Raw genomic sequence first — 26,026 nt, 5'->3', positions numbered from 1 at the left:
GTAAAACATGGAATAGATAGGAACAATCAAGGCTAACTAAAGGTGTCAAAGACATGAGTGAGAATTTCAATTAAAGTTGTGCTGAGACAGGAATTGAGTCACACAATGTCATGGAGGTGAAAGTAAGTTGTCTTGGTGATAGACTGGGTGTGCTAAGGTTGCAAATATTCAGAATCAACTTCAGTAACTAGGGAGAGGGATGGAAGAAGAAGAAGGACTCATGCCCGAAACGTCGATTCTCCTGCTCCTTGGATGCTGCCTGACCTGCTGCGCTTTTCCAGCAACACATTTTCAGCTCTGATCTCCAGCATCTGCAGTCCTCACTTTTTCCCAGAGGGATGGAATCAACAGCTAGGAAAGGGAGTTTTTGACAGGGACAAAAGACAATGGCTTTGTTCTTTCCAATATTTAGTGGAGAATTAATTTATATCCATCCATGACTTGATGACAGACAAATTTGACAGTGCAAGAATTAAGAGAGGTGGATAAGGAGCTGGGTATTGTCATGCTCCTTTTATAACCTTGTGTTTTCATATGATTTTGTAGATGAGAAATAGCAAGAACCAAGTATACAATCAAGGGACTTCAGAGGTAATAGAACTGGAAAAGAAAAGCCATTGCTGGTGACCCTTTCTCTGACCTAACAGAGAAGATTGAAACCAGGACAAGAGTACCACACAACTGGATACAAAAGGTGCGACTGGAAGAGAGTGATGTGACAAACCCATGTCAAAAGCTGTAAACAGGTTAAAAAAAAAAATGGAATTAAGAGTCCACCACAGCTGAATTAACACAGGAAGTCATTTGTGACTGGAGGCAATTTCAGTGCTAGAGTCATAGAGGTGTACAGCATGGAATCAGACTCTTTGGTCCAACTCGTCCATGCCAACCAGATATCCTAAACTAATCTATCCCATTTGCCAGCACTTGGCCCACATCCTTCTAAACCCTTCTTATTCATGTCTCCATCCAGATGCCCTTTAAATATTGTAAATGTACCAGTCTCCACCACTTCCTCTGGCAGCTCATTCCATACATGCATTATCCTTAGTGTGAAAAAGTTGCCCCTTCGCTCCCTTTTATATCTTTCCCCTCTCACCCCTCCCTTGGTGTTTTTAAGTTTTGCCCACATAAATTCTACTTCAGCAGAACAGATATCTTCCCTCACTATTGTGTTAATGTTCTCTTTAACCAGCAATACCACCTCACCTCCTTTTCCTTTTTGTCTATCCTTCCTAGAAACTGAATACCTCTGGATATTCAGTTTCCAACCCTGGTCACCGTGCAACCATGTCTCTGGAATGCCAAATATAGCGTATGCATTTGTACATATTTGCGTGACAAATTCATCCACTTCACTGAACATTCCACACATTGCAGCAGTTGATTTGATGAGCTAGGTTCAAACAAATTTGTCAAAAAGATGGGTCGAGGTGTCGTAATGTGTTTCTTATGACTCTGCAAAATATGAAAAGCTTACTGAAGGGAGTCAAACATGGCATGGTGATGGTTAACCAATGGGAAAATACCTGGTAAATTGAATATGATGTGAGACAATGTAAAATTGCCAAATTTAGTCAGAAGAATTAAAGCAGCTAATTTAAATGGTGAACAATTTCTCAGCTCTGAGATGAAAAGGGATCTGGGTGCCTTAAATCTCCAAGTAAGAAGGAAATCTATCAGAAAGTTAACATTTATTGCAAAGAAAAAAAGTGAACACAAAAGTAGGGAAATTATGCTGCAGGACATTGCTGAGAATACAGAGCACGGAAACAGTCCCTTTGGCCCAACCAGTCCATGCTGATCATAATCCCAAACTAAACTAGTCCCACCTATCTGTGCTTGCCCCATATTCTTCCAAGCATTTCTTACACATGTACTTATCAAACAGCATTGGTCTCCTTATCAATGGAAGGATATATACAAAGTGTTGGAACAAATGCAGAGATGGCATACTAGACGAAGACCTGGACAGAGGATGGTGATGTTTTCAGATGAAAAATGTCTGTACAAGCGAGCAATTGACATTTAGAAGAGCAAAAGGGAACAATTGAGACATAAGACCCTGAGGCATCTTGATGGGATGAATATGAAAGTTATGTTCCCTCTCGTAAGGAAATCTAGAACTAATAGTCATGACTTAAAATAAGGGATTGCCACTTAAAACAGAGATGAGGGGAACTATCTTCTCACTAAGGGTCAAGACTCTTTAGAATTTGCTTGCTAAAAACGGTCATAGAACCGCAGTCCTTGATTATTTTTTAAAGTTGAGGTAGATAGACTTTTATTAAGCAAGAGGGTGAAAGTTATCAGAAGGGGTGGGTATGTGAAATAACCTGTACCCATGGTCTTATTAAATTAGGTCCCTTTATCTGCAGCTCCCCTTACACCCAAAACATTTACTTCTATGCCTCCTGATGCTGCCTGGCTTGTTGTGTTCTTCCAGCCTCCTGCTTGTCTACCATGGTCTTATTAAGTGGCAGAGCAGGAGCAGGCTTGAGGGACAAAAAGAGTTTATATTCTCAATTTATATGTTCGGTTGTAACTACTTTTAACTTCAGTAGCCCAGTAATTGGCCTAAATAATCGTTCTTAATGTGTTTATTAAGCAAGTGCCACAGTGATTGCACTGTGAGACATTACAGCAAGGAATCTTCCCTTATTCCTACATTTATGTCATCCAGGAGAAAGTGAGGTCTGCAGTTGCTGGAGATCAGAGTCGAGAGTGTCTTGCTGGAAAAGCACAGCAGGTCAGGCAGCATCTGAGGAACAGGAGAATCGACATTTCAGGCCGGAGCCCTTCATCAGGGGGCTCAGGGTGGAGAGATAAGGGGGGTTTGGGGGAAGAAGGTAGCCAAGAGTGCAATAGGTGGATGGAGGTGGAGGTAAAGGTGATAGGTCAAAGGGGAGGGTGGAGCAGATAGGTGGGAAGGAAGATTGGCAGATGGAACAGGTCATGAATTCGGTGCTGAGCTGGAAGGTTGGAACTGGGGTAGGATTGGGGAGGGGAAATGTTTCAGCAACACACTCTTGACTCTGATCTCCAGCATCTGCAAACCTCACTTTCTCCTAGTTGATTTCAAGATGATTACCTTGAAGAAGTTCTCCTCCTCTCTCTACAAAGATTTCATTGAGTCCCTCTCTCACTGTACTCAAGTTCTCTTCTCTGCCCTGAAGCTCTTCAGCCATGTCCTCAAGCAGATGTGAACTTCACCAATTTCCTCATTTCCCCTCCCCCCCAGTTCAAACCTTCCAGCTCAGCACCGTCCTCATGACCTGTCCCACCTGCCAATTTTCCTTCCCACCTATCCAATCTTTACTCCCACCTCCATCCACCTATTGCATTCTCAGGTATCTTCTCCCCAGCCCCATCTGTTCCCATTTATCTCTCCACCCCAGAGGCTCCCAGCCTCATTCCTGATGAAAGGCTCTGGCCCGAAACGTCCATTCTCTTAATTGTTATCTAATAACTAGAGCTGGATGATATTAAGTCAAGGTTCTCTATGCGAGGCCTAATATAGTGCCCCGGTCATTGGGTAACTGAGATCAGCTAATACAGCAGACACCAGGAACCAAAACAATCGGTACCATTCTTGTTTGAACAATTCAGCACCACTATACCCCACACAACACTATCCTTAACTCATGAGCAAATGCCTCTCAATTTCTTTTCAAAAAGGAAAAAGAAAGTGAAACTAATGTTGTGTAACCAAAGAAAAAATCCTGAACCTTGTCCTAGTTTACAGTAATTTAAAGATATTTGGGGGGCTGGTGTTGAGAGGAGGAGGGAGTAGTGATGTGATGGTATGGAGGTAATGGGCAGTATTTTAATATATCAATAACTATTCACACCTTGATGTGGTTCAAAATTAATATTCTCTTTGCACACAGTACTGTTTGGTTGGAAAAAAAAACTTTGGACAGCAAACTTCAGCTGCTTGCATGCCTTGTCCAATTTTCTCTTTCACAATCAGTTATAAAACCAACAGATTGAGAGCATTTTTTTAAACTGGCATACAGAAAGACCACACTGAGCAAGACAATTTCAGCCCACGTTTGCCCAACTGGCAAAAATTTACTGCATCTTTCTTCCAACATTACACTTGCAAAATTCTGAAAAAATTGCTTTAGCTCTTGGTTGATAATTATGCACATGTTAGGAATCAAAACATTTAAAGAGAGAGGCTGACATTACAGTTCATGCTGGCTGTATACTGCCATGAAGTGGCTAGCTACGTGATTGTCTCCACGATTTCCTACACTGGTAACTCCTGATTACAACTGCATTGCTGCAAGCACAATTGTCTGTGTTTCTACCCCCACCCTGGGGCAGGAAGGGGAAGGCAGGAAGAGCACATCTTAAAAGTCGATTCATAGCTGCATTTGTCTCTCTGTTCAGCTATTGTTACAAAAAACTGGGTTAATAAAGAAGAGGGATATAAAAAAAAACTGCTGCTCGGTTTTTCATTGCTTTACATTGCAATAAATAAAAAGGTTTCAATTATCGTTGCAGGAAACTATTCAGTCATATTAATTGGAAAAGGACTGTAAAAAGCAGATTTCCTTGACATCTTGCATTTCTACGGTACTCCCAGTCACAGATCACAATGGTAACAAGTTAACTCTTTGTCTTCCAATACTACCCAACATCCATTTGAACTAGGCTTTTTTCAAATAGTGAGCAAAATAAACAATGTTAAAAATGTTCAATCATTGAAAGTATCTGCCACCAGTCTCTCCAACTATAGTCTCTTCCACTAGTCGACTACAAATCAAATCCATTCATAAGATCTCAAACGTGTTTTAATCATCTGGGAAGAAAAAAAAAATTGTGCATTGTGAGTTGAAGGTGGAGTAGCAATGGCAACATTCAGGGTGGATTGTTATAGGCCACAACATCCTACACTCCAAGTCAAGGAAGAAAACTGTATTGTTGAAGGGCATTACAAGGATCCTCAAGTATTCAAAGTAAACAGCTTTAAAAGCAAATGGTGGTGGGTGCATTAGTAGTTTGCACTAACAAATAGAATAACACTCATACTTCCTGGACAAAGGCACTGTGTCATTAAACACAAAAATGTGGATGCATACACATCTGTCTGTTTCATTCTTGTGCTGTTGATCACATGTATTGGTCTCAGTGTGTCTTTACTGAACAAAGGTACATACAGCTTACAACCACCTTCTCTGAAAGCAGCCTTATTGTGGGCTTTATTATATATTACACTATAATCATTTTATGATTTAGTCTCAAATTTACACTACATAAATTATTTTCTACACTCACTTAGCCATCTCTCCCCCATGCAATTTGCTTTGTGTTTTGCAATGTTAAAAAGGGATACTCAATTATGTTTACAAAATCAGATTTTCTTTTAATTCTGTGACAATAGCAATCTGTATCCTACCTTCTTAGTGACGATGATGATCTTGTTTGCAATTCAAACTAGCTAATGTCTGAAATGACTCCCTGTAGGGCAGGAGCCTGCTTCTTCTATTTGCCCACCAACAGGCATGTGACTCAGCTACACAATAGGGCAAGCACCTTCTGTTAAAGTGAAGCTAGGCCACTATAATTGATTAGTGAGGATTAGAACATTGTGAACCTAAAGTGAATTCTCCCTTCTTAAGGAATATACCTAAAATACAGCAGATCATACTTTAAATAGAATCACTGCTAAACAGGATGGCAGCAACATGTGACCAAGGGAAGCAAAAAGTAAAAACTAACATTGCAACTGCTGAAAGTCCTTGGTTTACTGTTTTTTTCAACCAGCAACATGATAGAAGTACATGCAAATAATCTTTAACACTTTAAAAGTACATTAAAGAAACTGCTTAGTACTTACCTCTGTGGTTGCATTGTACTGTAACACAGAGTTAAGTCAATACTTAAAAAAACATGGTGGACAGTAACTCAGCACTCAGAGAAGGGCTTGAAACATAAGCTTGATGATCTGTCAGTCTCGAAAGTACCTGTACTGCAATTGGACACTTTAATTTACCACCATATAAAGCTGAAGCTGATTGGCTAGAACACTTCCTGAATGGTTACTTCTGCAGAGCATTTGCAGACAGAAGCCATTCTGTGAAAAGAATTTGAATTCAAAGCTTGGCTCAGTTTCAGCAGCAGAGAGGAAAGATATCAAAGAAACCAAATATCAAACGATTACTCAATTCTAAACTGCTAGGATAATTACTGAATAGCCTACCTTGTTGCACTATCAGTACATTTACAACAAATTTCCTTGTTGCCCTTTTCCCTGAATGTAAATTGACAGCCACTGCATGCATCTCAATAAAACGGTCTCCCTGTGCTGGTCTAATGATTGGGGTTCCACAAGTGTTATAGCCAAAAAATAGCCCATAATCTCCAGTTACGACTGAAATTTAAAAATAGGTTTCAAACAAAATTACAACTTCAGTGAACAACAAATTCAATTTATTTAGCTTGTGAACATATAAAAGCCACCTCGAACTGCTTCACTGAAGCGCTATAGGAAGCTGAGCCAAAGGAGGAAATAAAACTACCCAGAAGCTTTGTTGAATGTATGGAGACCTTAAAAGGAGAAGGCCAGAGAGATGTGGTGGTGAGAGTCATAATTCAGGAGCAAAGGTGCTGAAAACTCAAAGTGGGCGAAAAGGAGGGTAATGTGCAAGAAACCAAAGTTAAATGAAAACAGCATTCAGGGGCTTTTCGTAATAGTGAGTAAATGAGACTAACAGGATTTTAAACATGAAATATTTTAGGTTAAGGTGTTGTAAAATAAAAAGCCAATGTGGATTCGTGGGAACTGAGGTAATCCATAATGCAGAACTAGACAAAGTGTTGAGAAAGGATTATGAAATTGCAAAATGGCATTATGTTATTGCAGCTGGTGCCTCTTACTGTAGCTAGAGTAAAAATAGTTTCAAATGCACCAAGGAATTACATAGAGTTATATATAATTTACAACACCAAGTCAGGGGAAAAATTGTAAGTAATCAGTGATATTTGAAAATGAACATACTGGTCAGACTGGTGCAGTGTTCTGAAGTATACAAAACATTATGCATCATTCACCAGTTTTACTGTTTTTACCTTCACTCCACCTGAACATTCACCCACTACTTCAGCTCACATTAGCAACATATTTCTTTCTATCTCATGTTTATCTATGGCTTTCTGGGAATGCATCTACACTGTTTGCAGAATGGTAGAAATCTCACAGAGGGGCAGTTGAAGGGGAAGGGTTACGTGTTGACAGAACATTTAGAGAGAGTTAAGAATTATTTTGTACACCTTTTAAAAGGTAACCAACTAGCTGCCAGCATCAAAAAGTTGTGACAATACCCTTGGAGATGATACGGGGACAGTGGAGAGACGGGAAGGGTGGAATATCGGTCAGCTGCATGCATTGCACTGTGATTGGCGTTTACAGCAATCGTAGCAAAACTTCAGATAAGTTTTCTTTCCCCAGCCCAGATTATATTTGACATAAAAGGAAAAGGCAAATACCAGGATTTTATAACTATTTTTAGAAAATTGTTGTGACACCAGGTCACAGTGAAAAAACAAGACTCATCTGGTGAAACCAGAACACCTGATCACCCTACCTAAACCTCCCCATATGATACAAGTTCTAGATTCAGACAATTAGAAAGTGTCTGAATTTAGAAATTGCCTCAGAGTTCCTTATTCAATTTATTCATAACTATCTTAGATTTATGGCTCTCAATTTTCCTTTTCCTCCAAGTGGCAATGTCTTCTCTATATTATAATTCCTGTCAAAACTGATAATTTTGAAAATGATATTCAATTTTCTAGTAACTGACTAGAAAGGCCACAAGTGTCAAGTTTTATAAGATTTGAAGTTTTAACACATTTATTTTAACAAATAAATTGAAAACGACAATGCCTATTCTGTACTTTTGTTCCCAATTCAACTCAAAATGACCAAAAATTTCCAGCAACGATCATACTTTACTCTGACTCTTAAGTGGCGAATTCATGATCCAGGAACCAGTACCCAAACCTTTATCCAGTTCTAATGGCTTGCTTCCTTTTTCCCTTTCCAGCTAGATACCAGCTAATCTAAGTTAGGGTGAGTATCTCAACCAATTACAGGCCACCTCAGTGGTAACCTGGATTGCCAAAAACTGTGAAGTAACAAAACTGGCAGCTTCTGGGTCCTAAAGTTAAGGCTTACTCCTCAGGGAATCCAATGGTAAGAAAATGGGTATTTTGTTTTTTCTTGTTGTAGGGTACCAATTCACAAGGCAGGAGTGGGGGATCCCCTTTGTCCCAAATAAAATTAATTGGAGGCCCTTCTCATCTGCCAAGCAGTCACAGTTTTCCATCAGGAGTAATTGATTGGGGAGGTTATGGGTTGGGACCTTTAAGTAGCCATTAGTTGACCACATAAGGACCTAAATTGTTGGCAAGTCGAGAAGTTCTCCATAACTGCTGAGGTACCAAAGTGGGGGGTGAGTTTCTCTCTGGGCGAACTCCCGTCATTATTGCCCCTTCTCACCTGTCACTCTCTTGATACCTCCCAGGATGGGAAAATCACACCCATGGAGAATGGTCGATTGTCTTAGATACTGGTTGAGGTCAGAACACAGTTCCAGTTAAGAAATAACAGGGTGCTGTAATTGGAAGGTGTTTGACTTACAATGTTGAAATTATGAGGAAGAATGAGCTAAAGCCACAACACAGATTCAGTTAGGTCAAAAGGGCCATTTGAGAACAGTAAATTCTATATAAGAGTAAAACATTCTTTCAATCCAAATTTTTCAGAGAAACATAAGTGGATAATTTGCTTCCTTAAGTCTTGCACATTCAGTTATATCATTGGCAAATTTAAGCCCATGCCTTATTGACATATGCATTAATAATCTTACGACCAAAATTTACAGCCATTAGGAGGGGGAAAAAGTGTCAGATTTCCACTTCTGTGGAAAATAAATTCCTGATTTAATACTTAAATATACTTCCTATAGTTTTCTGGATGCACCCATCAGAGGAAATAGTTTTTCTATATTTATCATTTGAATTTAGACTACACTTCAGACTACTAATCTCAAAAGAATACCAGCCAACTTTATATAATCTGTCTTTGTGAGTTAAACCTTCAAATCCTGGTAAAATTCTGGTGCATCAGCACTGTAGCAATTCCAAGGTCAATATATCCTAACTGGGGTTTAGTGCCCAGTGCTAAACACACTATTCCAGATCAAATCAGTACAACTCCCTCATTTTCGAATTCCAAACTCCCTTGAGACATAACTCAGCCTGTCCCTAACTTAGTGGCATCTGCAAGTTTTAATGTACATATTTTGTTCCTTCATCTGAGGGCTGTAAATATATACTGTGAAAAGCTGAAGCCTGGGTAAAAACCAATAGAGGATACCACTTATCACATTCCATTATTTACAATTCAAAACCTTTATCACTACTGTCTCTGTAACTTGTCATACCCCAATATATTCAGACCCTCAATCTAAGTATTATATTTTAAGGCTCCAAAAAGATGAGTTGCTAATGACCATCTGACTTCTTTTGTGGTTTGAAACACTCCTATGTCTTAAAAGGGGAATAAAGGAATTTTCAAGACTAATAGTGACTTAATGCCTTTCTCTAAAACAAATTCAAAAAGGCAATTGCAAATTAAATGGGTCATTCAAGGACAAAGACTCTATCCCATTTCCCGAAGGTGCAAAAGCCACAATGCAGAATGTAAAAACGATCTCATCACCTTATTTGGAAAAGAACTTTGGATTTTAAAAAAAGTAGCACAATGAAACAGCCATAATTTCTTTTTGTTTTTTTATAAAGCAGCACATAGCTGATTTGCACAAATAAAGGAAGCCATTCAATCAACTGTATGTCAACTAAGAACCTGAGGTAACAAACAGCAAAACCTTGAAAGTGGAAGAAAGACCCAGCTCCCACCTTCCACCACCAATACCCAAATTCTAACTTCAAATTCACCTGAGAACCAACTCCTGGAAATTCTATGACAATAAACATCACAGTTGAGTGACGATCCTCTGGTTTATAAAACCTTCACTTCAACAAATGTAGCAACTCATCTGAGAAACTACAGGTCTGCCATAAAAGGGATTTGGAATAATCAAATATTGTAACCTTATTAATTTGTCTTCTACTCCTCATGTGTGAGACAGGTGAGTAAGATGTCACGTTTGTAAACTTGTCGAACAAGCATGTAATAAGTAACCTTCAAAATTTACATATCGTGAAAAGGTTGCTGCTGTACTCATTTAAATTTTGGCGATCATTCTAAGAATCAGAAAACCATACCTATTATGCAAAAACATGAGAAATAAAAAAGAATGAGGAACACAAATGTAACAGAACTATCAACAAATTATGATTTTAGGTATTATGTGCTCTGATTTTTGCTTATAATGTTTTTATGAGCCTTCTTAAAATGCCATCTGAATGTCCATATAGGTGATGTCCACCATCACTTGCCTACTGACTCAAAAATTTTACGAATTTCACAAGTCTGCATCATATCCGATCAGTTGATATTTGTTCAAGTTCTCATTAACCAAGATCCCTATGCATATGGGTAGGCTGGGACACTGAGCAGAACTGTTGTAGCTCAGAGAAAAGCTGCTGAATTTAGCAACATGATCTAATGATCTCTTTTTAAGTTCCCGCCCAACAGCTTGCCAAGTTGACAAACTAAACGTCATCTGCAAGTGAAAAAACAGCTCAAGGAGGCTGCAGCTGGTATCCTTTGAGGACAGCCTCTGGCAATTGGGGGAGGAGCTACAGATCAAGACTTGATCAGGACAGAGGAAGAGAGTGGTAACTCAAGAGGGTTGAAATGAGCAAACAGGAGTTGGCGGTGGGAAGGAAGAGAGCCTCAGATAGAAGTGTGAAAAAAGAGTATTTAAAAATATAGTGGGGGAAAGCAAAAGAATCACAATTGAAAAGGTAAAGTTTGTTATGGGGATAGGCAACAGCTGGGTAAAGAGACATTTTGATTGGCCAAACAACAAGGTCTGCTCTTCCTGATCCATAAGGGGTGCTATAAAATGCATCGATGTCTGGAACATGCAATGTGAGGCTCCTTTTTCTGCTGATTTTCCCAAGCCCTGGAAATACCAGCCTCCAAGTGCTGAATTTAAAACAGGCCCAGTTTCATTGTGAGATTTAAATCCATGAATGAAGTGTCCCACCAATTGAGGGTGCACTTCCAAGGCATGTTCCCTGACACAATGAAAATGGCAAGGATCTCATTTATAGCTCGGTTTTATATAATGCATTTTCTGCTTTGACATTACTGCTTACTTTTTAAATACCACAACATCACCCATTTTAGTAAGGGGGATGTTAAACTGAGGTGTTTGCTGTTACCTAACTGGTTTCTCCCTCCTTCCTTTCATAAGTAAAAGAATGGCCTTTGCAAAATTCCATCATACACAACTCTGAATCTAGAAACATTTAGAAAATTATTAATTCTCTTTCTTTCATCCTCATAGTCTTTCAGTAGGTTTGAAATTTCTCTATCTTCGTTCTGATACTACTTCTGTCATGATTTCTTAATCTGCATTAAATCCACAAATGTCCACCCTTCTGCAATATTTTATGCTCATTGTCCACTGTGAAGAGTGATTAGATTAGATTAGATTAGATTAGATTAGATTAGATTAGATTAGATTAGATTACAGTGTGGAAACAGGCCCTTCGGCCCAACAAGTCCACACCGACCCGCCGAAGCGAAACCCACCCATACCCCTACATTTACCCCTTATCTAACACTACGGGCAATTTAGTATGGCCAATTCACCTGACCCTGCACATCTTTGGACTGTGGGAGGAAACTGGAGCACCCGGAGGAAACCCACGCAGACACGGGGAGAACGTGCAAACTCCACACAGTCAGTCGCCTGAGGTGGGAATTGAACCCGGGTGATATGTATTAACTTAACAAGTTTTGTGATCATCTAAAATTAAAACAAATATTTTCAGGTGAATGTTTGCAAGATTTAATCTGGTAAAAGAAGAAACAGTCCCAATCCCAAACTGAAGCCATTCATCTTGGTATAATTCTTGTAAATCTTTTCTGTTCCTTTCGGAGTCCTTGACATCTTTCCTGAAGTGTATAATACCCAGAACTGGACATAATATTCAACCTGAGACCGAACTAGTGTTAGCATAAGGATAAATTTTTTACAAATGGCTTAAATCATAAATTAGCTTTAAGAGCCAAATTTCCATTTTGAATCACTTCTCATTGATCTCAAATGCACCCAGAAATGGAAGCATTTCCTGTCAAATCAGTGGAAAATTCAACAAAATTATAACAAGGCCAGAAATTCTCAAACTTTTCAAACCATCGAAAATTGCACCAAAATTAAAATCAGGTCCAAAGTCACAAGGCTGTTATAGCAATTGACACCCATTCTACTTTCTTTATTATCATGTCTCGAATAGAAATTATTAACTTTCAGTTGATGGAACAAACTAATGTTAACCCCACATTTTACTATTAACAAAGACCAGTGATCAAACAATTAAATTTTGCAGAATATAAAGCACTTACATAGTTCTACCATTTCCTGTTCTTCCACAAATTATAATATATTGAAATCTTTTTATCTACATTAATATATGAAAGGCTGAATAAACCCTTCCAGCATTCAAACCATGGCCCTCTGGCCACAGTGCCATGTTTATTAAGTGCAAGTATAAGAAAGGGTAATTTATCATGAACACACATTATGCAATGCACAGACTATGTGGTGCTATTAAATTTATGAATAAATTAGACAATGCATGATTTTTAAAATATTTCTTCTGGAGCTGTTCCCATGACAACTAACAAGAGAAACCATTTTCACATTTGTTCAGGTCTTGAATGCTTAACACATCCATTGGCAGCACTGTGGTTGCTAAGGGAACGTTCGTTTACATTGGGATTTATTGTACAACATGGATCATTTTTTCACTTTAAGGGTTCAGCATTTTTAGCACAGGAGGAAGATATTAAAAACCAAGTAATAAAGGGAGAAAAATATGGCAAGCTTTATTTTAAATTTTAGAAAAAAATCTGCTTATGTGGAATGTGCACAAAATGCATAACAGAATCTGCAGTCAGCCACCCTCCCCACCCACCACCTTCCCACCAAGGCATTTCCTCTGGTGAGTGAATCCAGAACAGCAAAGGGGTAATCTTAAAATCAGAACTCAACCAACTGGTAGTGAAAACAGGAAGCATTTTTGCAACACAAATATTAGTGGAAAATGTGAAACTCGGTTACCTAAAAGGTTGGAGATCCTGGATCACTTGAAAAGTTCAAGATTGAGTTTTTTAAAATTATTAATTACAGATTTTAGAGCTGCAAAGCGAGACAGTGAAGGTACAGATCAGCCATGACCTTGAATGGTCAAACAGCCTCAAAGGAATGAATTGCTTACTCCTGTTCCTACTTTCAACATCGTATTTATAGCTGATCATGAACAGATTCTCAGCATTAGTGAAGAACTATGATCTAACTCAACTGTTATGAATGTAAGAAATGTGTTCTCCAAATGCTCAATCATTTTAAGCTAGCTGCACCATAGACATGAGAAGTGCTGGAATAAATTTCTACTCTTTGCTGACTTAGTAGATCGTGGAATACCTGAACCTTAATGAACCAAAACTTGCAACCCATTCTAAAAGATGAAAGACTTGACAGCAATCTAGGTTTGTTCAATATATTGTTTCAGTTCCATGATACTAATCTTTTGCTCTAAACATGTGTCTTATGAACTTGCTCCAAAGCTACCTGATGAAGGAGCAGTGCTCCGAAAGTTAGTACTTTCAAATAAATCTGTTGGTCTATAACCTGGTGTTGTGTGATTTTTAACTTTGTCATGGATTGTTTGGATATTTGGCATGGACGGAAGTTGGATTAGATCTGTATTGTTATCCATCTTCATTAGGATGTACCAGGTATCAAAATTGGTGCAATGTTGATTACTTTTGTTGCAAGTAGGTTTCCTCTGGTAACATAAGATGCTACTAAGTACAAAACAACATATTTATTTATTTCAAATTGCTTTTAGTAACTACATTCAAAGTAACCTGTCGGGATATAAATCAGTGAATGTTCACCCAAGGGAACATCTTGTGGCACCATTCATCATGACAGTAAAATTAGATTAAATAAGTTCAAATGCAGACTTTGAATGATTTCAATATGCAGAATGTGATTTCAATATGGTATGGAGCCTGTTGTTGAGATTGAGAGATAATGTGATCCTTGAGCAAGGATTTTAGGGCACTGTTGGGATTGGGAATGGAGGTGAATGTGAAGTAAAGAGTAATTCCAATACTCTGAATGTTTGTGTAGCAGCATCCTGGCTGCTAAAACACAGATTGCTAACTTGGCCAAACAATAAGGAATGTTGGGTCTGAAGTCACAAAAACTAGACACAAAACCCAGTGCAAACCTAGCAGCCAGGTGCTAATGACAATAGCATAATGCAAAATAGCAACAGTTATCCCCAATAATTTATCCACCAAACAAAGGAGGGCCCAGACAGAAAGGCACATGGTCCTGCTACACAAAAAAACAGACAGTCGCAAACCACTCAAATGATTGAGAATGTTTCAAACTATTAAGCGAGTCTCCCTGATTGGTCAGAACTATAGAAAGTTCCACAAAACCACCCAAAAATGTATAAAACAGGATAGCAGACTAATCTCTTGGACCCTTTTGGACCTTTTTAAGGACACCAGCATAGCTAAAGGCCACTGTGAGAGGGAAAGAGAAGAGGAAGAAGACCTGTGACAGGTTCTGGTCGGCACGGACAGGTTGGACTGAAGGGTCTATTTCCATGCTGTACATCTCTATGATTCTATGACTCTTAGCGATGTTCCACAGGGATCAGTGCTGGGAACACTTTTCTTTGTCATTTATATAAACAATTTGGATAAGAATTCAGGAGGCATCATTATGAAGTTTATGGATGACCTCAAAATTGTTGGTACACAGAGGGACCTCCATTATCCGAAGGACATGGGTGAGGAGTATTTTGTTCGGTTAATAAAATTCATGATAATCGAATGCCAGTTAACATAGTTTAGCCAAGCATCAGGACCTTGCGATCTTGCCGCATAGTCCAATATTTGGATAATTGAATGCCAGATAATCGAGGTTCCTCTGTAGTTAACAGTGAAGAAGATTATCAAAGATTACAAGGGGATCTTGATCAAATGACCAATGGCCTGAGGAGTGGTAGATGGAGTTTGATATGGATAAATGCAAGGTATTGCATTTTGGTAAAACAAATAAGGGCAAGACTTGCACAGTTAATTGTAGGCACCTGGGTAGTATTGTCGAACAGAGACCTTGGGGTTCTGGTACATAGTTCTTTGAAAGTTACATCTCAGGTAGACTGGGTGGTTAAGATGGTGTTTGGCACACTTGCCTTCATTGCTCAGACAATTGAGTACAGGAGGTGAGGTTGGACAAAACATTGGTGAAGCCACCTTTGGAGTATGGTGTACAGTTCTGGTCTACAGGACAAGCAGCTTAATGTTCCAGGGTATAGATTCTATTGGAAGTATAGAAAGTGGGTGGGGATCAAGAGAGGTGGAGGAGTGGAAATTTTGATTAGGGATAACATTATGGCTGTACAAAGTTAAAAATCACACAAGACCAGCTTATAGTCTAACAGGTTTAATTGGAAGCACTAGCTTTCAGAGCCCGCTCCTTCATCAGGTGCTCCGAAAGCTAGTGCTTCCAATTAAATCTGTTGGACTATAACCTGGTCTTGTGTGATTTTTATTTTTGTACAGCCCAGTCCAACACTGGCATCTCCAAATTATGGCTGTACTTTTGGAGGATATTCCTGATAATACATCCAGAGAAGTTATTTGGCTGGATCTGAGAAATAAGAAAGGGATGATCACCTTATTGGGATTCACTATAGACCCGAAATAGTCAGCAGGAAATTGAGAGTCAAATTTATAAGGAGATCTTAGTTATCTGTGAGAAGAAAACTGTGGTTATGGTTGAGGATTTCAACTTTCCAAATGTAGCCTGGGACTATCATAGTAGATGAAGAGGAATTTGTTAAGTGTGTACAAGAAAATTTTCTGATTCAGTATGTGGATGTACCGACTGGAGAAGGTGCAAAACTTGACCTTCTCTTGGGAAATAAGGCAGGGCACGGGACTGAAGTGTCAGTGAGGTTGGGGGTGGGGGGCACTTTGGGGCCAGTGATCATAATTCTATTAGTTTTAAACTAGCGATGGAAAAGAATGGACTAGACATAAAAGTTAAAGTTCTAACCTGGAGAAAGGCTAATTTTTATGGTATTAGGCAAAAGCTTTCAAAAGTAATTGGGTGTGGATGTTTACAGATAAAGGGATGGCTGGAAAATGGGAAGCCTTCAAGAATGAGATAAGAGTCCAGAGATAGCATGTTCCTGTCATGGTGAAGAGCAAGTCTGGTAGGCGTAGGGAATGCTAGATGACAAGAGAAATTGAGGTTTTGGTCAAGAAAAAGAAGAAAGTATTTGTCAAGTACATACAGCAGAGATTGAATGAATCCCTAGAAGAGGAAAAAGGCAGCAGGAGTACACTTAAGAGGGAAATCAGGACAGCAAAAGCAGATAGCTTTGGCAAATAGGATTAAGGAGAATCCAAGGGGATTCTACAAATACATTAAGGACAAAAGGGTAACGAGGGAGAGAATAGGACCCCTTAAAGATCAGCAAGGTCACTGATGTGAGGAACTGCAGGAGATGGGGGAGATACTAAATGATTATTTTGCATCAGTTAGGTTAGCTGTTTTTCAGGATGTCCAAGAATGTAGGGAGGCAGTGGAGAAGGTAGCACTGACAGGGAATACTTGCGGACACAGAGATGGGTTCAAGTGTGTATACTTTAACGCAAGGAGTATCAGAAATAAGGTGGGTGAACTTAAGGCATGGATCGGTACTTGGGACTATGATGTTGTGGCCATCACGGAAACGTGGATAGAAGAGGGACAGGAATGGTTGTTGGAGGTTCCTGGTTACAGATGTTTCAGTAAGATTAGGGGAATTGGTAAAAAAGGAGGGGGATGGCGTTGCTAATTAGAAATGGTATAATGGCTGCAGAAAGGCAGTTCGAGGGGGATCTGCCTTTGGAGGTAGTATGGGCTGAAGTCAGAAATAGGAAAGGAGCAGTCACCTTGTTGGGTGTTTACTATAGGCCCCCCAAAAGCAGCATAGATGTGGAGAAACAGATTGGGAAACAGATTTTGGAAAGGTGCAGAAGCCACAGGGTAGTAGTCATGGGCGATTTCAACTTCCCAAATATTGATTGGAAGCTCTTTAGATAAAGTAGATTGGACGGGGCGTGTTTATGCAGTGTGTCCAGGAAGCTTTTCTAACTCAGTATGTAAATTGTCCGACCAGAGGGGAGGCCATATTGGATTTGGTACTTGGTAACGAACCGGGACAAGTGATAGGCTTGTTAGTGGGTGAGCATTTTGGTGATGGTGACCACAATTCTGTGACTTTCACCTTGGTTATGGAGAGAGATAGGTGCGTGCAACAGGGCAGGTTTTACAACTGGGCGAATGGTAAATATGATGCTGTAAGACAGGATCTGAGGAGCATAAATTGGGAGCATAGGCAGTCAGGGAAGGATGTCGTTGAAATGTGGAACTTTTTCAAGGAACAGATATGACGTGTCCTTGATATGTATGTACCTGTCAGGCAGTAAAGAGATGGTCGTGTGAGGGAACCTTGGTTGATGAGGGAGGTTGAATGTCTTGTAAGGAGGAAGAAGGAGGCTTACATAAGGTTGAGGAAACAAGGTTCAGACAGAGCGTTGGAGGGATACAGGATAGCCAGGAGGGAGCTGAAGAAAGGGATTAGGAGAGCTAAGAGAGGGCATGAAAAATCTTTGGCGGGTAGGATCAAGGATAACCCCAAGGCCTTTTATGCGTATGTGAGAAACATGAGAATGATGAGAACCAGGGTAGGTCCGATCAAGGACAGTAGTGGGAGACTGTGTATTGAGTCGGAAGAGATAGGAGAGGTGTTGTATGAGTACTTTTCTTCAGTATTTACAAATGAGAGGGACCGTATTGTTGAAGAGGAGAGTATGAAACGGACCGGTAAGCTAGAAGAGATACTTGTTAGGAAGGAAGATGTGTTTGCCATTTTGAAAAACTTGAGGATAGACAAGTCCCCCGGGCCTGACGGGATATATCCTAGGATTACGTGGGTAGCAAGACAGGAAATTGCAGAACCGTTGGCAATGATCTTTTTGTCTTCACTGTCAATGGGGGTGGTGCCAGGGGACTGGAGAGTGGTGAATGTTGTGCCCCTGTTCAAAAAAGGGAATAGGGATAACCCCGGAATTACAGGCCAGTTAGTCTTATTTCGGTGGTAGGCAAAGTAATGGAAAGGGTACTGAGGGATAGGATTTATGAGTATCTGGAAAGACACTGCTTGATTAGGGACAGCCAGCACGGATTTGTGAGGGGTAGGTCTTGCCTTACAAGTCTTATTGAATTCTTTGAGGAGGTGACCAAGCATGTGGATGAGGATAGAGCAGTGGATGTAGAGTACATGGATTTTAGTAAGGCATTTGATAAGGTTCCCCATGGTAGGCTTATGCAGAAAATCAGGAGGCATGGGATAGTGGGAAATTTGGTCAGTTGGATAGAGAACTGGCTAACCAGTCGAAGTCAGAGAGTGGTGGTAAATGGTAAATATTCAGCCTGGAGCCCAGTTACAAGTGGAGTTCTGCAGGGATCAGTTCTGGGTCCTCTGCTGTTTGTAATGTTTATTAATGACTTGGAAGAGGGAGTCGAAGGGTGGGTCAGTAAACTTGCAGACGATACGAAGATTGGTGGAAATTGTGGATAGTGAGGAGGGCTGTTGTCGGCTGCAAAGGGACTTAGATATGATGCAGAGCTGGGCTGAGGAGTGGCAGATGGAGTTCAACCCTGTCAAGTGTGAGGTTGTCCATTTTGGAAGGACAAATAAGAATGCGGAATACAGGGTTAACGGTAGGGTTCTTAGTAAGGTGGAGAAGCAGAGGGATCTTGGGGTCGTGTTCATAGATCTTTGAAAGTTGCCACTCAGGTGGATAGAGCTTGTAAGAAGGTCTATGGTGTATTAGCATTCATTAGCAGAGGGATTGAATTTAAGAGTCATGAGGTGATGTTGCAGCTGTATAGGACCTTGGTAAGGCCACATTTGGAGTACTGTGTGCAGTTCTGGTCGCCTCATTTTAGGAAAGATGTGGAAGCTTTGGAGAGGGTGCAAAGGAGATTTACCAGGATGTTGCCTGGAATGGAGAATAGGCCGTACGAGGATAGGTTGAGAGTGCTAGGCCTTTTCTCATTGGAAAGGCGAAAGATGAGGGGTGACTTGATAGAGGTTTATAAGATGATCAGGGGAATAGATAGAGTAGACAGTCAGAGACTTTTTCCCCGGGTACAACAGAGTGTTACAAGGGGACATAAATTTAAGGTGAAGGGTGGAAGGTACAGTGGGGATGTCAGGGGTAGGTTCTTTACCCAGAGAGTGGTGGGGGCATGGAATGCGCTGCCTGTGGGAGTGGCAGAGTCAGAATCATTGGTGACCTTTAAGCGGCAATTGGATAGGTACATGGATAGGTGCTTAAGCTAGGACAAATGTTCGGCACAACATCGTGGGACGAACGGCATGTTCTGTGCTGTCTTGTTCTATGTTCTATGTGTTTACTATGGAAAAGGACATGGAAGATAGAAAATTGGGGAAATAAATAGCGACATCTTGAAAAGTGACCCTATTAAAGAGATGGTGGTGCTGGGCATCTTAGAATGCATAAAGGTGGGTAACATGGAATATGGAGAAAACAAGCCATTTAGACACAAAACTGACTTGAAGGAAGAGTGGTGGTGAAGGATTGTTTTTGAGACTGGAGATCTGTGACCAGTGGTGTGCCACAAGGATCAATGTTGGTTCACTGCTTTTTGTCATTTATATAAATCATCCGGATGTGAACATAGGAGGTATGGGTAGTAAGTTTGCAGATGACACTAAAATTGGACGTGTTAGTGGAAACAGAAGAAAGTTACCTCAGACTATAATGGGACCTTGATCAGATAGACCAATGGGCCAAAGAGTGGTAGATGAAGTTTAATTTTGATAAATGTGAGGTACTGCATTTTGGAAAGGCAAATCAGGGCAGGACTTATACACTTTGTGGTGAGGTTCTGGGGAGTGTTGCTAAACAAAGAGACCTTGGGGTGCAAGTTCACAGTTCCTTGGAGGTGGAGTCGCAGGTAGACAGGATAGTGAAGAAGGTGTTGGTATGCTTGCCCTTACTGGTGAGTCCATTGAGAAGAGGAGTTGAGAGATCATGTTGCAGCTGTACAGGTCATTGGTTAGGCAACCTTTGGAATACTGCATGCAATTCTCGTCACCCTGCTATAGGATGGATGTTGTGAAAATTGTAAGTGTTTCCTCCGGGTGCTCCGGTTTCCTCCCACAGTCCCAAAGTTGTGCAGGTCAGGTGAATTGGCCATGCTAAATTGCCCGTAGTGTTAAATGGGTCTGGATGGGTTGCTCTTTGGAGAGTCGGTATGGACTGGTTGGGCCGAAGGGCCTGTTTCCACACTGTAGGGAATCTAATCATCCAATTTTAAAAAATGATTTACAAGGATGTTGCCAGGGTTGGAGGATTTGAGCGATAGTGAGAGACTGAATAGGCTGGGACTGTTTTCTCTGGAGGCTGAGGGCTGACCTTACAGAGGTTTATAAAATCATAAGGGGCATGGATAGAGGGAATAGACAAGGTCTTCTCCCCAAGATGGGCAAGTCCAAAACTAGAGTGCAGAGGAGGTGAAAGGTCAGAGGAGAAAGATTTAAAAGAGACCTAAGGGGCAACTTATTTTCACGCAGAGGGTGGTGCATGTGTGGAATGAGCTACCAGAGGAAGTGGTGGAGACTGGTACAATAACAAAATTTCAAAGGCATCTGGACGGGTATATGAATAGGAAGTATTTAAAGGGATATGGGCCAAATGCTGGCAAATGGGACGAGATTAATTTAGAATAACTGGTCTGCATGGACGAGTTGGACTAAAGGGTCTGTTTCTGTGCTGTACAAGTCTATGACTGTATGGCAACATTTTTACACGGAAAGTGGTTTGTACATGGAATGAACCGCCAGTGAAAGTGGTAGATTCAGGTACAGAATTAGGTAAAAACAAGGACTGCAGATGCCGGAAACCAGAGTCTAGATTAGAGTGGTGCTGGAAAAGTACAGCAGGTCAGGCAGCATCCGAGAAGCAGGAAAATTGCCATTTCAGGCAAAAGCCCTTCACCAGGAATAGAAACTTAGGTACAGAGTTATAGCATTTAAAAGACATTTGGATAGGTAAATAAAATTGAAAAGCTTAGAGAGAATATGAGCCAAATGCAGGCAAGTGGGACTGGTTTAGTTTGGGAAACTTGGTCAGCATGGGCGAGTTGGACTGAAGGGTCTGTTTCTGTGCTGTATGACCAATAACTCTGTGAGTGAAAGCAGCTTTGCAGTCCCACAGAGAGAAGGGGGGGGGGGGGTGGAGAACGAGAGTGGCTGTGCAAATCTACAATAGGCGCAGGAGGTATTGTAAACTTAAGGGCCAATTAGGATTAGAGATAGAACTGTTTTGTAGTAAAAGCCATTTGTTTCCAAATAAAGCGAGGACTGTTTTGTATTGGTACCAGCTTGTAACGTTTTGGTAGGACAGTGGGACATCTGGGTAAATTCCCTCAATCATTCATAGCATTCTGGTTGTCTAATTCGTTTTGGGAGGAACTAGGCAATATGTGCATATAGAGTTTTGGCCTCACAATGAAAGGTTACACGAAATGGAGACCTAATGGAAAAACGCACGAGTGAAACACTGTTTTTATGCTTACGAAAATAGCTTATAGGCAATAAATATTAGCAGTTTGCACAAGACTTGTGTGCAGTCCCATTTGCATCAAGCTCCTAATGATATTCATAGAAGGTAGTGAGCAGCGATCAGATCTAGAATAACAATGGTAAATAATAGATAAAGCCTGAAGAGAAATCCAGCTGCACCAGAAAGTAGTGTTTGAAAAATGTTGAGTCTATCTAAAAATTGAGCTGTAAGGGGAAAACCCTGCTGACAATTTAGTGACTAACACACACTACACCACAGAAAACATTACACTCAATTCCAGCAAGCAATAAAATCAACCCAAGAACTCTCTGGAATGAAGATGAGTTCCAGACAGGGCTAAAGAATGATCAAGTTGGTGTAGTTTTCAAGCTATAGAACTTAGAGGGTGTAAGACTGAAAATATATCATGGCAGCAATAAGGGATGAACACAGAAATGTCCCTATCTTCTATTTTACAAAGTCTCCAAAATAGTGCAAGGATCCACAGACAGAAAGAAAGTCCAAACCACACCACTAAAGGCCATGCAATAACAATGGTCATTTTTAAAACTTTGCGTCACCTAAAAACCTTGTACTTATAAAGCACAAGACAACCAAATTTAAAGGAAGCCTGACAGAAGAGATCATTTTTCTTGGGAATTCACAAAAAATGAAAATCAATATTGAAGTGCTATCATTAAAGTCAATGGACATCATACTGACTCTATGTTAGACACAGGAGCAGTAGTCATTGTTCTCTTTTGATAGACTTAACTGGCTGAAACAAATTACCTTGCAGCCTTTATCTGTTAAACTGTGAGAGTCAAGAGGAACAAGTCTCAAAGTCAAACGTCAACTTACATCAAGACATAAAGACATAAATATTTAATGACCGTCCCCATCTCCAGTATCTTTTCAGACAGAGAGTTCCAACATTGCAGAGTCCTTTGACAGAAAATGTTTCTCCTATTCTGTGTCCTATAAGGGTGATTCATAATTTTAAATCGGTGCCCCATAGCTCTGGAATTACCCACAAGTGGAAACCATTTTTCCACATCCACCTTATCAATGCCATTCAAGTCACATCTTTTAAAAGCATTTGAAACAAGCCCAGACAGTTTGACTTTTGCTCATAAGACAACCCCCTCATTCCAGCTACCAACAGAGTAAACCTCCTCTGAATGGCCTCCAATGTGTTTACATCCTTACTTATATGAGAAGCCCAAAATTGCACATGGGATTCAAGATGTACATGTTAGTTCAATCCCAGAAGAGATTCCAAAGATCCAAGAATATGAACCCTTCTCCCCTGCATCAGCTCCTCAGCCATGCAGTCATCTGTTCTAACCTCTTATTCCTACCCTCATTCGCTCATATCGCCGGGAGTAATCCAGATCCTACTCTCATGGACCTCTTTTTAAATTCCTGCCTAACTTTCTATATTCGTGTTTCAGAATCCCGTCCTTTTTCCTTCCTATGTCGTTAGTTCCAATGTGTACAATGATCTCTTTCTGGTCCCTCTCCCATTTGAGAACATTCTGCACCCTCTCTGAGATATCCTTTATGCTGGCACCAGGGAGGCAACACAGTATTCTGATTTTTCACTGCTGGCCACAGAAATGTCTGTCTATGCCTCTGACTAGAGAGTCCCCTACCACAATTGATCACTTGGAACCTGACATACTCCTCATTACATTAGAGTCGGTCTCAATACTAGAAACTTAGCTGATTGTGCTACATTCCCCTGAGAGTCCATCACCCCCTACATTTTCCAAAATATCATACTTGTTTGAAATGGGGATCACTACAGACGGCTTCTGCACTACCTGCCTACCTCTCCTATCCTGCCTGGAGTTAACTCATTTACTTGATTGTATCTGCAGCTTTTCTCCCTTCCTAAAACTGCCATCCATCACACCCCAGCTCCTGTAAATTCCTTATTGTCTCTAACTGCCACTCCAAACGATTCATGTGATCTGATAAGATTCGCAACCAAAGTCACTTTCTCTAGTCATAATCATCAGTAACATGGAAACTCTCCCTCAACTCTCACATCCGACAGGAAGAGCATATCACTTTACTAAAGGCCATCTTTGTTCCTTCACAATCTACAGACATAGAAAGTAACACCATCTTTTTGCTCTAAAGAATAGTGCTTCCAGGCTAACTAATTTATATTTTTAAAATTTAACCAAAAGACAGATCTCAATAAAACATATTATCAAAAAAGTACTCACTCTACTCACTCCAGTAGACTTACAGCAAAGTTACACTCAAAACTATGTACTTATCTGTTCCTGTGCTGTGAGCTCTCCCACACAGGTTCCTCCAGGTCAGCAGTGAATTTCATTGTTTGTTCATTTTTCCAGATGCACTCCAATGTCCAGAGATACATGAATTCAAATAGCAAAGGCAGGAACTGTACAGATTCACTGCTGTGTCAGTTAACAGTACAGGTTTCTTTCTCTCTCTCTCCCTCACTGATCACGTGGTCGCTGCCTTTAGTCTGTCTTTCTCCTTTTAAAAGTGCTGTTGTTTTGATCCTTTTTTTCCCCGTAGATGATGGTGGTGGAGAGTTGCTTTTCAGACTGGAGGCCTGTGACCAGTGGTGTGCCTGGGTCCACTGCTTTTTATCATTTAAATAAATGATTTGGATGTAACCATAGGATGTATAGTTAGTAAGTTTGCAGAGGACAGCGAAGAAGGTGACCTCAGAGTAAGATGGGCCAATGGCTGAAGAGTGGCAGAAGGAGTTTAATTTAGATAAATGTGAGTTGCTGCATTTTGAGAAAGCAAATCAGCACAGGACTTCTACACTTAATGGGAAGATTTGTGGGCAGCACGGTGGCACAGTGGTTAGCACTGCTGCCTCACAGCGCCAGAGACCCGGGTTCAATTCCCGCCTCAGGTGTGGAGTTTGCACATTCTCCCCGTGTCTGCGTGGATTTCTTCTGGGTGCTCCGGTTTCCTCCCACAGTCCAAAGATGTGCAGGTCAGGTGAATTGGCCATGCTAAATTGCCCGTAGTGTTAGGTAAGGGGTAAATGTATGGGTGGGTTGCGCTTCGGCGGGTCGGTGTGGACTTGTTGGCCCGAAGGGCCTGTTTCCGCACTGTAAGTAATCTAATCCTAGGGAGTGTTGCTGAACAAAAAGACTTTGGAGTGCAGGTTCATAGTTCCTTGAAAGTAGAGTCACAGGTGGATAGGATAGTGAAGAGCACATTTGGTGTGCTTTCCTTTATTGGTTAGAGTATTGAGTACAGGAGTGAGAGGTCATGTTGCGGCTGTACAGGACATTGATTAGGCCACTTTTGGAATATTGCATGCAATTCTGGTCTCCTTCCTACTAGAAGGATGTTATGAAACTTGAAAGGGTTCAGAAAAGATTTACAAGGATGTTGCCAGGGTTGGAGGATTTGAGCTATAGGGAAAGGTTGAATAGGCTGGAGCTGTTTCCCTGGAGTGTTGGCGGCTCAGGGGTGACCTCAAAGAGGTTTATAAAATCATTGGGGCATGGATATGATAAATAGACAAGGTATTTTACCTCAGGTGGGAACTAGAGGTATAGGTTTTGGGTGAGAGGGGAAAGATATAAAAAGGACCTTTTCACACAGAGGGTGGTGCGTGTATGGAATGAGCTGCCAGAGGAAGTGGTGGAGGCTGGTAAAGTTACAACATTTAAAAGGCATCTGGATGGGTATAGGAATAGGAAGGGTTAAGAGGAATATGGGCCAGGTGCTAGCAAATGGGACTAGGATAGGTTAGGATTTCTGGTTGGCATGGACGAGTTGGACCGAAGGGTCTGTTTCCATGCTGTACATCTCTATGACTCTATGTGGATTCACCAATACCCTTAAGCATAACATCCTTACTTATATATTCTGTTCCTCTTGTAATAAAGGATCAGATCTCGTTGGTATTCTTGGTTATGTACCACACTTGCATTCTATCTCTTTTGTGACTCGTGCACTAGAATATTGAAATCCTGCTGCAGCTTAGAATTCTGCAGTTGTTCTCCATTTAAGTAATACCCTACTTTATAATTCCACTTGCTCAAGGGAACAATTTCATATTTTCCCACTTTATATTTGGTCAGACATTTTTCAACTCGCTCAACTATCTACAGCTCAGGGAGA

General features: G+C 40.6%; 1 protein-coding gene across 4 annotated transcripts in view; it reads right to left on the bottom strand.

Annotated features, from left to right (window-relative positions):
• Positions 1-26,026, bottom strand: part of zmynd8 (zinc finger, MYND-type containing 8) — a 170,999-nt gene that overhangs the window by 111,828 nt on the left and 33,145 nt on the right. The window contains exon 1 of one of the 4 annotated variants that reach the window (XM_087994789.1): positions 5,849-5,929. The exons of 1 other annotated variant lie outside the window; for it this stretch is intronic. In XM_087994789.1, the coding sequence (XP_087850915.1) occupies positions 5,849-5,862 (14 nt within the window). In that variant the 5' untranslated portion in view covers positions 5,863-5,929. Of the gene's footprint in view, positions 1-5,848; positions 5,930-26,026 lie in introns of those variants that run through there. 2 more of the 4 variants (XM_087994792.1, XM_087994791.1) reach the window with 2 other exon arrangements.

Source organism: Chiloscyllium plagiosum, unplaced genomic scaffold, assembly GCF_037043375.1.
Source record: "Chiloscyllium plagiosum isolate Xiang-an unplaced genomic scaffold, Cpla_swu_hap1 HiC_scaffold_15, whole genome shotgun sequence".
In the NCBI taxonomy this organism is placed as follows: Eukaryota; Metazoa; Chordata; class Chondrichthyes; order Orectolobiformes; family Hemiscylliidae; genus Chiloscyllium; species Chiloscyllium plagiosum.
The sequence above is the reverse complement of the archived record's forward strand: the minus strand, read 5'-3'. Positions and strand labels throughout refer to the sequence as shown.